The following is a 12,197-nucleotide window of genomic DNA, read 5'->3' as shown; positions in this document are numbered from 1 at the left end:
GAAGATATTGATTTGCTTGACTTGGATCACGTCCCTATCCTGGAACCCGTCACTATAACCGAGAGCATAGGATATGTGGATTGGCCACTTCTGGGTCACGTGAATGGGAAAGGGCAGAATCAGGCTCATGAGAAATGGGTTCTTTACAGAAAAGAAGAGCTTTATTTCAGAAAGGAGTCCTGGAGAGATTTATGCTTGTGACCCTTGAAACTTCCCACAGATTGGAAGATAAAGGAGGCTAAAAATAATCAGGTTTCTGGAAAAGTATTCAATGTAATTTTTGAAAAAAAAAAAAAAAACAGAATCCATAGCCTATGTATACTCACTTGCTACTTCAATGGAAGAATGTCTCAATGCCTGTGTGATCCTTCTAGCTGCATCAATTACTGCTAGGAATGGGGCGGGATTGTGGGAGTCACATGGACTGAGGGGGCCTATCAATGTATTAGCTGGTAACACTGGGATGTCCCTGCAAGGGAGACTGGAACATGGCCAAGGGAAGTAACTCCTTATGGATATACCTAGGTTCCACCAGGTATAAGTGAGATAACCTGGAGGTGAGATAGAGCTCAGAGGCTGGGATGTGGGTATGTCCAGGGGCCCCTATGCTGAGAAGGAGAACTCTGTCCAAACCCACTAGGTTCACCTCACAGTGGCTTTTTTTTTTACTTGTTAATTTTATGCTCTGAATTTATGAAAAATACCTCATAACTCAGGTTTAATTTCCCTGGGGAGATACCTTTGAAATAACTACCAAATCTTTTCCCACTCTTTTTGCTATTCTAAGCAAATGGGAAATATTTTCCCCTGAGGAACAGTAGTCTGGTCATTCATGCAATAATCATTTTGATGCTATTTGCCTGTTTTTGAAAAAACTTGCCAACAGTGTTTGCATCCAGCCCTCCCCATTCTATATTTCTACTTTTTTTTTTTTTTTCCGTTAAGACAGATGACATGTCCATGTTGAGAGTTGTGTGGGGAATTCAACTTAACTTCATGGCTGGGAGTAGATGTGAATGACTCACTGAGCAAATTGGCTGGCATTTGTATAGTGCTTGACAATTTATCTGGCACTCTCATTTCATCATCATACAACCACAAGAAGCATCATTCCCATTTTATAAACAAGGAAACTGAGTCTCAGAGAGATGAACACTTGTTAAGGTACCACAGTAGACTTGAACCCAAATAATCTGACCCAAACAAAAACAGTTGACATTTACCATTCTAAACACTTTGTATACAGTGTCCCATTTAATCTTCTCCAAAAACCTATGAGCTAGCTCGTGATTATTATCATCCCCATCGTACAGATGAAATTGAGGTATAGAGGGTTAAATAAATTGATAAGATTCAAGCCCACATCTGTTTTCCTGCAAAGCTGCATCTAACAGCAGAACTTTTCCTTTGGCCTCACTTGGCTTTGAAAGCTCCAGATCCGGTGAGGATGAGAAGTGAGGGTTGGACCATTGGCCCCTGAATGGACAGCGGTCATATCTGTCCCACCGCTCTGGCTGGGAAGCCTTCGCCTGCCAAGCCAGGTCTGTGGATGAGCTATTTCCCGGTTTTGGTCATTCAGAAGTGCTGAGGCAGCCTGGATGGAAGCCCAAGTGCTGAGATGAAGGCGCCCAATTGACAAAATGCCAGGGTGAGCTATTGCCTGCTGGTCTCACCCACTGAAAACTTGGGGAGACCCCCATGTTCACAAAAGCGTTGCAGAGAGAAAGAAACGTCTGGTAAACAGAGAGTTCCCAGCATGTCCAATTATCCATTGCAGCCCATAATCATGATCATGGCACATGCATCCCTCCCACATGGGGCGTGAAGTGATGTGGATAAGGGGCAGGCAGCTGGTACACAGCCTATCTTTCACCAGCAACTAAGGGCAGCCCTGGCATCTCTCACCATATCTAAGCACCCTCCTCCAACCTCCTCTAAATGACAAATTGATGCTTACAAGTTAATCAAAAATACTCCATTAATTAAAATCTCAAAAGATGCCCATGGTAACAGTCCACAGATGCTTTTTTCCTGTGCTAATCCTATGGGAAGACCAGACATCAGCGATCAGTTTGAGGATCACACGTGCTATGATTAGGCCTGAGAGCATGTAGATGTGACAATAAGAATAAGGAAGATTTTTAGTCATCTTGAAATCCCAAGCTTTGAAGGTAATTAAATAATTAGTGAGAAGCAGGGCTTTCCCTTTCTTCCCAATAGAGATTACATTCCCAAGTATCTTCCCACGTAATATTGCCTCTGAAATGCCTAAATGACATAAGAAATTAGTACTTCCCATCATTCAGCAAAGTTTTATTGAGCACCTACTATGTGCCAAGTGCTCTGGAAGGTGCTGGAGACACAGCAGGGAGGTAGACAAGGTTCCTGCACTCATGGTGCTTACCTTTTAGAGTGAGGAACAGCAGTTAACCTGTACACAGGTAGGTTGAAGGTGTTGGAATAAAAAAGCAAAAGAATGAACAGAGAATGAAGAGGGGGTGAGGAGTCCTTGAGACCATGTGGTCAGGGACAGCCCTATGAGGTGGTGACACTTGCACAGATACTTAAATAACAAGTGAAATCAGGCCAAGAGCACAGAACATCGCAGGCAGAGGAAACCACAAATGTGAAAGCCCGCAGGCTGGACCAGACTCGACGTCTGAGAACAAGCGGGAAACCTGTGCAGTGGGAACTGTTAGTGTGGGAGAATGGAGCAAGACGAGGGGGAAGAGGCAGCAGGAACAAACCACCTAGAACCTTCTAGGATGTAGTAAAATGTTTGGATACTGTTCTAAGTGATTGGGAAGCCTTGGGGGTGTTTTAGCAAGGGGTCATACAACTGGACTTCAGTTTCTAAACATTTGCCCTGGCTGCGATGCAGAGAATGGTTACGGGGGTGGGTGGCAGGGAAGAGAGGGAACAAAAATATTCAGTAGGACCAGCAGTCCCTAGAAGGTAATATCGCCTTGATATAGTCCCAGTGACATTTTCTTTCTTTATTTTTTTTTAAAGATGACTGGTAAGGGGATCTTAACCCTTGACTTGGTGTTGTCAGCACCACGCTCAGCCAGTGAACTAGCCGGCCATCCCTATATAGGACGCAAACCTGTGGCCTTGGTGTTATCAGCACCGCACTCTCCCGAGTGAGCCATGGGCCGGCCCGACATTTTCTATTGACCTTAAATACACAAGTAGTTGGTATTTTCAGAATGGATTGTGTTAGTTTGGGTTCTTCAGAGGGATACAATCAATAGAATAGAATGGATAGATGGATGGATGGATGGATAGATAGATGGATGGATGGATGGATGGATGGATGGATGGATGGATGGATGGATAAAGAGGGGATTTATTATGAAAATCAACTCAGTCTATTATGGAGGATGAGAAATTCCATGATAGGCCGTCTGCAAGCTGGAGACCCAGGGAAGCCAGTAGCATGGCTCATTCAGTCCAAGTCGATGGCCTCAGAACCAGGGAAGCTGATGGTTTGACTCTCAGTCCCATACTGAAGGCTTGAATATCTGGGAGGCCGCTGGTGCAAGTCCCAGAGTCCAAAGGCCAGAGACCCTGGAGTTCTGATTCCAATGGCAAGAGAAGGGGGTGTCCCAGATCCAGAAGAGAGAGAGAAAATTTGCTTTTCCTCTGCCTTTTTGTTCCATCTGGGCCCTTAGCCAACTGGATGGTGCCCACCTACACTGGATAAAGGCGGATCTTCCTTACTCAGCCCATTGATTCAAATGCCAATTTCTTCTGGAAACACCCTCACAGACATACCCAAAAATAATGCTTTACCAGTTATCTGGATATTCCTTAATTCAGTCAAGCTGACATCTAAAACTAACCATCACAATTTCTCTATTGTTTGGCAGAGTTCCATCATTTCAGACTTTCTAGGGTCTTAAGCCTGTATTTTTAATACGCTGATGTACCATTTTACCCTCCGAGGGGCTAAGGAATAAACCTGGAGCAAGGAGAAATTGACTGTAAAGAGTTAAGAATGTTAGCTACCAGGCTGACCAGGGAGACACACTTTCCTAACTCCCAAAGTGCATAGGGGCTGCATAATTGTGTCCTTGAAGTACTGAAGACACGCTTGCTCTGTCATGTCCAAGCACGTGGCCATCATTTGCGGGTGATGTCCTTCAGGAACAATGTGGTTGTGGGCGGGGAATGGTCAGTCCTATGAGTATGGCTGCTACAAGGGAAAGAGGCTATAAAAACCTGTGCTTACTTGTTTTTGCACTGATTGAGTAACTGAAGTCTGTTTTTCGGACTTTTGGCCTCATCAGTGCCCTCAGGTTCATAAAAGGACAGAGGCATAAGTAGATGTTTAATGTAAAACATATTGAAATTTTATATGCCATCTCCTTGGACATGAGGTTTCCACTTACCTTAGGTTTAAGCGTCTCCTTCTGCACAGAGAGGGGCCCTGTGCACATAGATTGATATTCCCAGGATAAAAGCAAAATCTTCTAAAATTAGGATCTCACTGAGCAGGGAGACAGGTGGTGCTTGTTCTCGATGGTGAGTAAATCTAGATTTACTTCTAGCTGGAAGGAAGTAGGTCAGAAATTCAGAGTTGTAGGTCCGTGACCCAAGCAGTTATGCCACAGTATGAACCACAAACCTCCATTGCTTATCATGGCAGATAGGAAATTGGAATTCTGGAGGAAAATTTTGCATCTGGCACTCAGACTCAATAAATACTCCCACTCCTTGCTGAGCTCCCAAACACTCTGCACTTTGTCTAGCAGGCTGCCCAAGGATGCTCAGCACTGAAACTCTGCACAATGTGCCGACAGGAGCCACCTGGAGCAACTGCTAATGACTCACTTTCTGCACTGCCTTCTTCTTCCCCTCTCTTCTTCTGCCCAGCGGCGCCTCACTAACACCAGCACAGACTGACCAGAGCCCATTTCCTTGGGGTCTGCTAGGGACTGAATGTTTGTGTCCCCCCACATTCGTATGTTGAAGCACGATCCCCAGTGTGGTGGTATTTGTAGATGGCACTTTTGGGACGTAATTAGGGTTAGATGAGGTTATGAGGGTGGAGTCCTCATGATTGAATTAGTGCCTGTATAAAAAGAGACACAAGAGAGCTCTCTCACCCTCTTCCCACCATGTGAGGAAACAACAGGAAAACAGCCATTTATAAACAGAAAGTGGGCTCTCACCAGACGGGGGATCTGCCTGAACCTTGATCTTGGACTTTCCAGCCTTCAAAAGGGTGAGAAATAAATGTCTGTTGTTTGAGCCACCCAGTCTATGGTAATTTGTTATAGCAGCCTGAACTGAGTAAGCCAGTGCCAAGATGATGAGATGGCAGCAGAAGAGAGAATAAGAATGCAGACTTTTACATGGGTTCAAATCCCGGTTCTGTCATTTACAGACTACGTGGCTTCAGACAAAGCTGAGTTTCTCTGTGCCTCAGTTCCCAACCTGTACAGTGGAAATAATGTCTATCCTGTCAGGGTAGAGATTAGATAAGATCTTGTGTTCAATTGGATGAGCTCAAACACATAACAGAGGAACTGAATAAATTGTTGCTGTTATCATAGTTATTGCATTGAAAGCATTGGGTTAAATAAGATGTAATCACTCATCAGTGGCTTAAAATTTAGTATGTGAGATAAAGAGACACAAATAACTGTAATATAAGACAAAAGGTGGCAAACACTATGGTCACTGTGTTTAAAAAGCACCATGAAAGCTTCTGTAGATTAAAGAGAGCTGCAAAGTCCTTGTTCCTGCTTCCATCAAGAGCTGGAGTTTAGTTCCCCAGCCCTTGAGACTGGTCTGGCCCTGAGGCCTGGATGACTATAGAATGTAGCTGGAACAACTCTGGTGACTTCCAAAGTTAAACCGGCAGCAACCTGCAGCTTCCTCCTGCCTCTCGTGGGGTGCTCCCTCTTGGTACCAAGGCACCATACTGGGAGATGTCATTTATTGGGGCTCCTGCAGACACATCAGCTGGCATCCACTGTCAGCCACAGGAGTGAGCTGACTTGGATAGTCCAGCTCAGTCAAGCCCCCCGATGACTTCAGCTGTCCCAATACCCAGCCACACTGTGATACAGAAGAATGCCCAGCCAACCCACAGAATTGTGAGAGATAATAAATTATTGTTTTAATTTTTAAGCGCTAAGTTTTGGGTAGTTAGTATGCAGCCATTGATGGTTCAAACAGGAGTTTAGGAAAGAAGAGATCATTTCAAGTCAAGTGATCATGGAAGGGTTCCTAGAAGAAGTGGGATTTGAGAATGTCCTTGGAGGGAAGGACCGTGACAAGAGGCTCTGGTGACAAAGTCATTCCAAAGAGAGGGAGAAGTTAGAGCAGAAACCCAGAGGCAGGCGGTAGTCAGCACTTGGCAAACAGATCACTGCTGCAAGAAATGGACTAAGAGGAGGAAAGCAAAGCTGAGAAGGCCTGATGGCTTTGGGAACAGACTTTTTTTGTTGCCAGGAAAGAAAACTAATCCTTGCTCTCCTGAGTAAAGGGGCTTTATGGGAGATGATAGGACTTTATGGGTTAGGGAGGCAGGAATCTGTGGGAAGAATAGAAATCCCAGAAAGACGCCAGAGTTGGAAGGTTGCTCGGGATGCCCAGTGGCTCCCCGTCACAGGCACAGTAACCCCCTAAGTCCCTCACGTGGGTACGAGGCCCACGTACTCTTGCTGCTCTTGCCCAGTTAACTCACTGACCCAATTTCCTCTCACTCCCTCCTTCACGCAGTCCCTTCTGGCCACATGCAACTCCTTGCTACTCTTTAGAGAGAAAGTACACCCCAGGCTCAGCGCTTTTGCACTCCTAGGCCCCTCCGCCTGGATCGTTATTCTTCCAAAGTCTCCCCACGGCTCCCCACTTCGTTTCATTCAGGTCTCTGCCACCTCCTCAAAAATGGTTGCCCCTCGCCTCCCCCCATCTCATTGCCTGCTCTACTTTCCTTCTTTCCTTCCCAGCACTTTTTCTTCTATCACTGCCTGAAAAATAAAATCTATTTAGCATTCGTCTCCCAAAAGAATGTGAGCTTTGTGAGTGAGAGGACTTTGTCTAATGCTTAGAACAGTGCTTGGCTTAAAGTGGGTGCTCAAGAAAAATGGTAGAAAACAATGAATGAATAAATGAACTCCAGGCAGTCCTAGAGTTTAAGGCATCTTGTACTTCTCGGCAGGAGGAATTTGTGGATCTTCACCTTAATGCTTCCCCATCGTTCTCTGCTTCCTGCTATTCCCAGGCAATTCCCTCCCCATCTACTCAGTGAGCTTTTCTCTCACAGCTTCTGCTGACTCACAGCCACGGCTTACTCACAGCTCCCCTCAGGCTGCTACTGCCTCTCTGTGCACCTGTCCAACTTCTCCTCCCTTGGCCAACCTCCTGTTTCTCCCTGATTTCAGCTGAAATTCCAGAGACAGGATCTGACTGGGTCAGCCTATTCTCCATTTAGGCAGTGGTTTTGACCTTGAACTGTATTCTGGGACAGACATTCACACTGATCCAATCAGCCGTGGCCATGGGCACAGAGAGTGGATATTTTATTTCATTCAGCAGAAACTCCTGACTGCAGCAGGCACCTGCCTTTAGTGAGCTGTTGGCCACAGCCTTAGGGCCACACTGGGAAACTTATACTTTAGGGAGACACTGAAGTCTACAGAGCAGGGCAGGGAAGGACGAGCTCTATGTTTTCAGAAGAGAGCTTCAGCTGCCCTTTGAATGAGATGGTTTGATGATGGAAGAGGATGGTTAGGAAGCCATGGCTGGAGAGCTGAGTAGGCTTCAAACCAAGCCATGGTCAGGGTCAGAGAGGAGGGAGCAGGAGCAAGTGGGCCTTGAACCCATAGGTGTCCACGAGGTGCGTGATGCTGGATTTCAGCTGAAGAAAACCTGGGTCTCGTCAACTTAAATATCAAACTTAAGAGGCTTTCTAAAAGAAAACAGTCCTTATTTGGGAACAGGGCATTGCAATGGGAATATGCATGCCACAGTAAACTATGTGCATATCAGGGAGGCAAAGGAGGACAAAGGGTTTTTTTAAAGGAAAAGTGATGGAGGATTACATAATTGTTATGGGATAATTATCGTTGACTACAAGGATAAATAACAAGGGTGACACCAGCCCAAGGTTGGACACACAGTTGCTGGGCAGATGTCCTCGTCAAAGTATTTTTTGTGTAAGGTTGCAATGGCCTTTGTGCAAGGTTGTGGTTTTACGGAGTCCTTCATGACAGTTCTTGTTATCAGGCATTCGTACTTGTGAATCCTTCCCTTTATGGTCTTCCCTAGCTCTATTTGTCAGAGTTTTTTGTTTGTTTTTTGCTTTTTGGCAGCTGGCTGGTAAAAGGATAGGGTTTTTATTTTGTTTTGTTTTATAACGCAAGTGACTCCATTTTGATTCTGAAAACTTTCACAATCTACACACTCTTCACGTCATAAAGACATGAGTTAAAACTGTGGGTGCAGAGCCTGTCAAGAGATAAACCAAGACAGACATTTGGGGAAATCTCTTACATGGAAAGGGCAGACCAAAGAAGAAAAACTTGACAAATGACCTGGATAGGAAATATTTATACAGATGGGCAGAGACTCGGAGAATCATAGCACCCCACAAACACAGGAAGCATCTCCCCTACTTATTCTCTTATTCTCTACAAAACAGGCCCAGAGAATCCTGCATGAGATCCCACCCTGTTCCAAATTCCAAGCTTCCAGTCTGTTTTCCCACACATAGTAACAATATTTCTTGGGAATACACATATTGTAAAAATACATGTGCTGGCCTGCAGTGCCACAATTAGTGGAGCTGCTGTCCCAGGAAACCCTCCTCACCATTTTGCTAGATCAGAAAGAGGATTAACTTTGATGTCTGTCTGAACCCCATGCGAGTCACCACTGGTGGTCTGCTCCCTGTGAGCATTCAATCTTCACATCCAAGGGAAAAAGGAGAAAGTGCCGGATAGAAGCCCAAACCAATTTTTTTCCCTCAGTGATTGAGATGGAAATATGCACCCTAGGATTTCTGACATATTTGACTTGCATCCCATCGCCCTACATCCTTCTAGCTGTCTCTCCCTTTGCATAAATATTTTCACCAGACCCAAACTTCCTTTGGTTTTTCCAAACATTAGCACAGCTATGAAGCCCCAAGCTCTTCATCTACGCCATGTGTTGGAGGTAACTGAGTTAATTTCTCTGTCTATTAGAGCTCCTGGTGGCATGCAACTGAAACTTATTCTGTCTAACTCAAGCCCAAAGAGAGTTTACTGGAAGCTAGTATGGGGTGGCCTGCAGAATATGATGAACATGAGAATCAGACAAGCAACAACTGGGGAACAACTAGGAAAGCTCCAGAATTATGGCCAAGAGGGGGATATATAATAATCTCATCAGAACATTAGCAGTGGAAGAAATCCACCGCAACGATGCCATCTGTCTTTGTGTCACTGTTCTCATGATTCTTATTTCTGGAAGAAAAAACAATTGGATCAGGTTGGATCATATCCATACCCAGGAAACACAAGCTCACTGACTTTGCAAGACAGTGTAGACTGGTGGTTAAGAGCAGTCTCTGGGATCAAACGGACTGGGTATGAATCCACATGACCTTGGGCAAGTCATTCTTGTCACGCCCCATCTTCCCCCTCTGAACATGGGGATACCTATCCACGGGCATTGGTGAGTACTAAATGAGTAGACCTATGGTAGTGACTGCACACGACAAGTGTTTACAAGTCTTGATATTAGTAATGATTAGATATGCACAGGGCCTCTGGATTTATACTGTAATCAAGAATGCCAAGATGAGAGATCATTCTCCAAAGGTATCAGAAGCTATTACTATGGGGGGCTATCCACTGACACACTGTACCCCTCCACAGACCGTAGACACCATGAGGACAATAGGTGCCACCATTTTCTTCACAGCTGCATCCACCATCGCTTGAAAAGTGTGCCATGCCTGGATCAGTGATTCTACTGTCAAATGATTCCTTTTTTTTTTTTTCCTTTTTGTCTTTTTTTGTGTCCGGCAACGGATCGCAACCCTCAGTGCCGCGCCCGTACCAGACCGGGACCGGCCACGGGATTGCAACCCTCGGTGCTGCTCCCGCCCCTCGCTCAGCCAGTGAGCGGCCGGTCTGTATGTGGGATCCGAACCCTCGGCGGGAGCGCCACCGCGCTTCCCAAGTGGCGCACTATAGCAGTGCGCCACCGGGCCAGCCCCCAAATGATTCCTTTTTATGTACCCAACCAACTAGTACAGAGCTTTGCATGGAGTAGGCACGCAGTATTTGCTGACTGAATTGATAGGTCAATGAGAAAAGAAAAACCGAGGGAGTGTGGTTTTCTCAGAAACAAGAACACTGGGATCAGAGATGAACTTGCATTTGGTAGGGCCTGGTGGCAGGCAATTGCTAAAGTAGCTGTTTTCTGGTGTTTCTGTTTTCTGATGCTAATAATTTATACAAATGGCAAAAACGGGATAATCTTTTCTGCTGGTCATCTAATGCCTGAAGGGGACAGAGAAACCATGAGTCACTTGCCATATCACCTTTGAGAGAGGGTGGCTCATCTGCCACACTGGTCCTTGGAGGCACTCCTGGTACCTCACCAGGATGCCCCGTTCTCCTGGCAACATTCATACTGGCTTGCGGAAGCCCATTATTGGGGCTTGGCTAGCCATCTTGTCAACCTTGCTTGTGGAGAAAGGAAGATATCATGAGAAGCACTTCAGATCAGGAATCATAAGCACTAAGCCCTCAGCCAATGGTTTGTCACCCTGAGAGGGTTCAGGAGTCTGGCTCTCAGTGACCACATCTATAAAATATAGTCATCTTTGCCTTGCAGATCATGGAGGTGTTAAACAAGTGGAATCACATTCAGGGAGATGTCATCTGGAACTCCTTCTGTTGTAAAAGACAGAACCCAACTCAAACTGGCTTCAGTGAAAGGGGACTTTATTGGCTCATGCTACAGAGCAGTTCAGGGGTAGATCCTGTTTCAGGTATGGCTGGCTCAAATGTAGCATCACCATCTGGTTTCTCTCCACCTCTTTCTGCAGTACTGACCTCATTCTCAGTCTTTAAATGGTGGCCCCCAGCAGGTCCAGAGTCTCATCCTCTCAAGTTCAAATCCAGCTTTCCAATAGCTAGTTTAGACCATGACTGGCTCAATTTGGGTCATGTGGCCAGAAGGATGCAATTACATTGGATATTCAGGCTGGTGTCTTGTATCAACCAGGCCCTGTGGCGAGGAAGCTTGGTCAGGCGTGGTTATGTGCTTCACTCTCAGAGCTGGGAAGAAGTAGGATGAGAGCTTATCTCATGGACCAAGAGTGAATGAGGAGTGGTTCCCCAAAAGATATTTGGGGTACTATTAACAGAGAAAAGGGAAGTGGACGCTAGGCTGCCAAAATGGTAAATGTACACTATGCTTGGGTATTTTGTCTCCTGTGATATAAAGCATGTATCACAGGTTCCCTCTTTGCTGTGCAGTCTTCTGTCATCACCCTAACAAGCTCCCGCAAGTGCCTGAGGTGAGGCCATCTCACCTTACAGTCATCTGTCTTCCTCCTCTGAACTTCTGCAGCCCGCAGGACCATATCACTCATCGGCAATGGGCTGTGTTGGTCATTAGTTATCTTTTTATGTATATGTTCTGTCTCTTCATCTATGTGGCAAGATCCTGGAGAGCAAGGATCATGTCTTATTTATCTTTGTGTCCCCCATAGCACTTTGCCTGGTGTTTGGGGCATGGCAGATAGTCCATAAATCTGCTGACAGTCAAACAACTAATTTATATGCTTCTGGAGCCACAGAGGTAGATGGTAGTTTGATTCAACTACAAAACTATAAAGAAAGAGAAAATCTGTGCTCTCCACACCATTTCAGAAAGATTGCAGATCTTTTCTGGAATAAAAAATGGTGCAGGGTCAAGATAAATATCCTCTCTATTTCCCATTCCTAGCTGCTGGTATCAATCTTATTTATAAAGGATTGGTTGAAGGGCCGGCCCCGTGGCGCACTCGGGAGAGTGCAGCGCTGGGAGCCCAGTGACGCTCCCGCCGCGGGTTCGAATCCTATATAGGACTGGCCCGTGCGCTCACTGGCTGAGCGCGGTGTGGGCGACACCAAGCCAAGGGTTGCCATCCCCTTACGGGTCACGAAAAAGACAAAAAAAAAAAAAAAAAAAAAAAAAAAAAA

The 12,197-nt window shown here is 45.6% G+C and overlaps 1 protein-coding gene across 1 annotated transcript in view; it reads left to right on the top strand.

Moving 5' to 3' along the window:
• Positions 1 to 10,610: 10,610 nt before the first annotated feature.
• Positions 10,611 to 12,197, top strand: part of LOC103600416 (small integral membrane protein 20-like) — a 15,224-nt gene continuing 13,637 nt past the window's right edge. Inside the window, exons 1-2 of the mRNA XM_008584694.1 lie at positions 10,611 to 10,764; positions 11,458 to 11,530. Of these exons, the coding sequence (XP_008582916.1) occupies positions 10,611 to 10,764; positions 11,458 to 11,530 (227 nt within the window). The remainder of the gene's footprint in view (positions 10,765 to 11,457; positions 11,531 to 12,197) is intronic.

The sequence above is a fragment of the Galeopterus variegatus genome, unplaced genomic scaffold, assembly GCF_000696425.1.
Source record: "Galeopterus variegatus unplaced genomic scaffold, G_variegatus-3.0.2 Scaffold3335, whole genome shotgun sequence".
Classification (NCBI taxonomy): Eukaryota; Metazoa; Chordata; class Mammalia; order Dermoptera; family Cynocephalidae; genus Galeopterus; species Galeopterus variegatus.
This window is presented reverse-complemented; position numbering and strand designations above follow the sequence as displayed.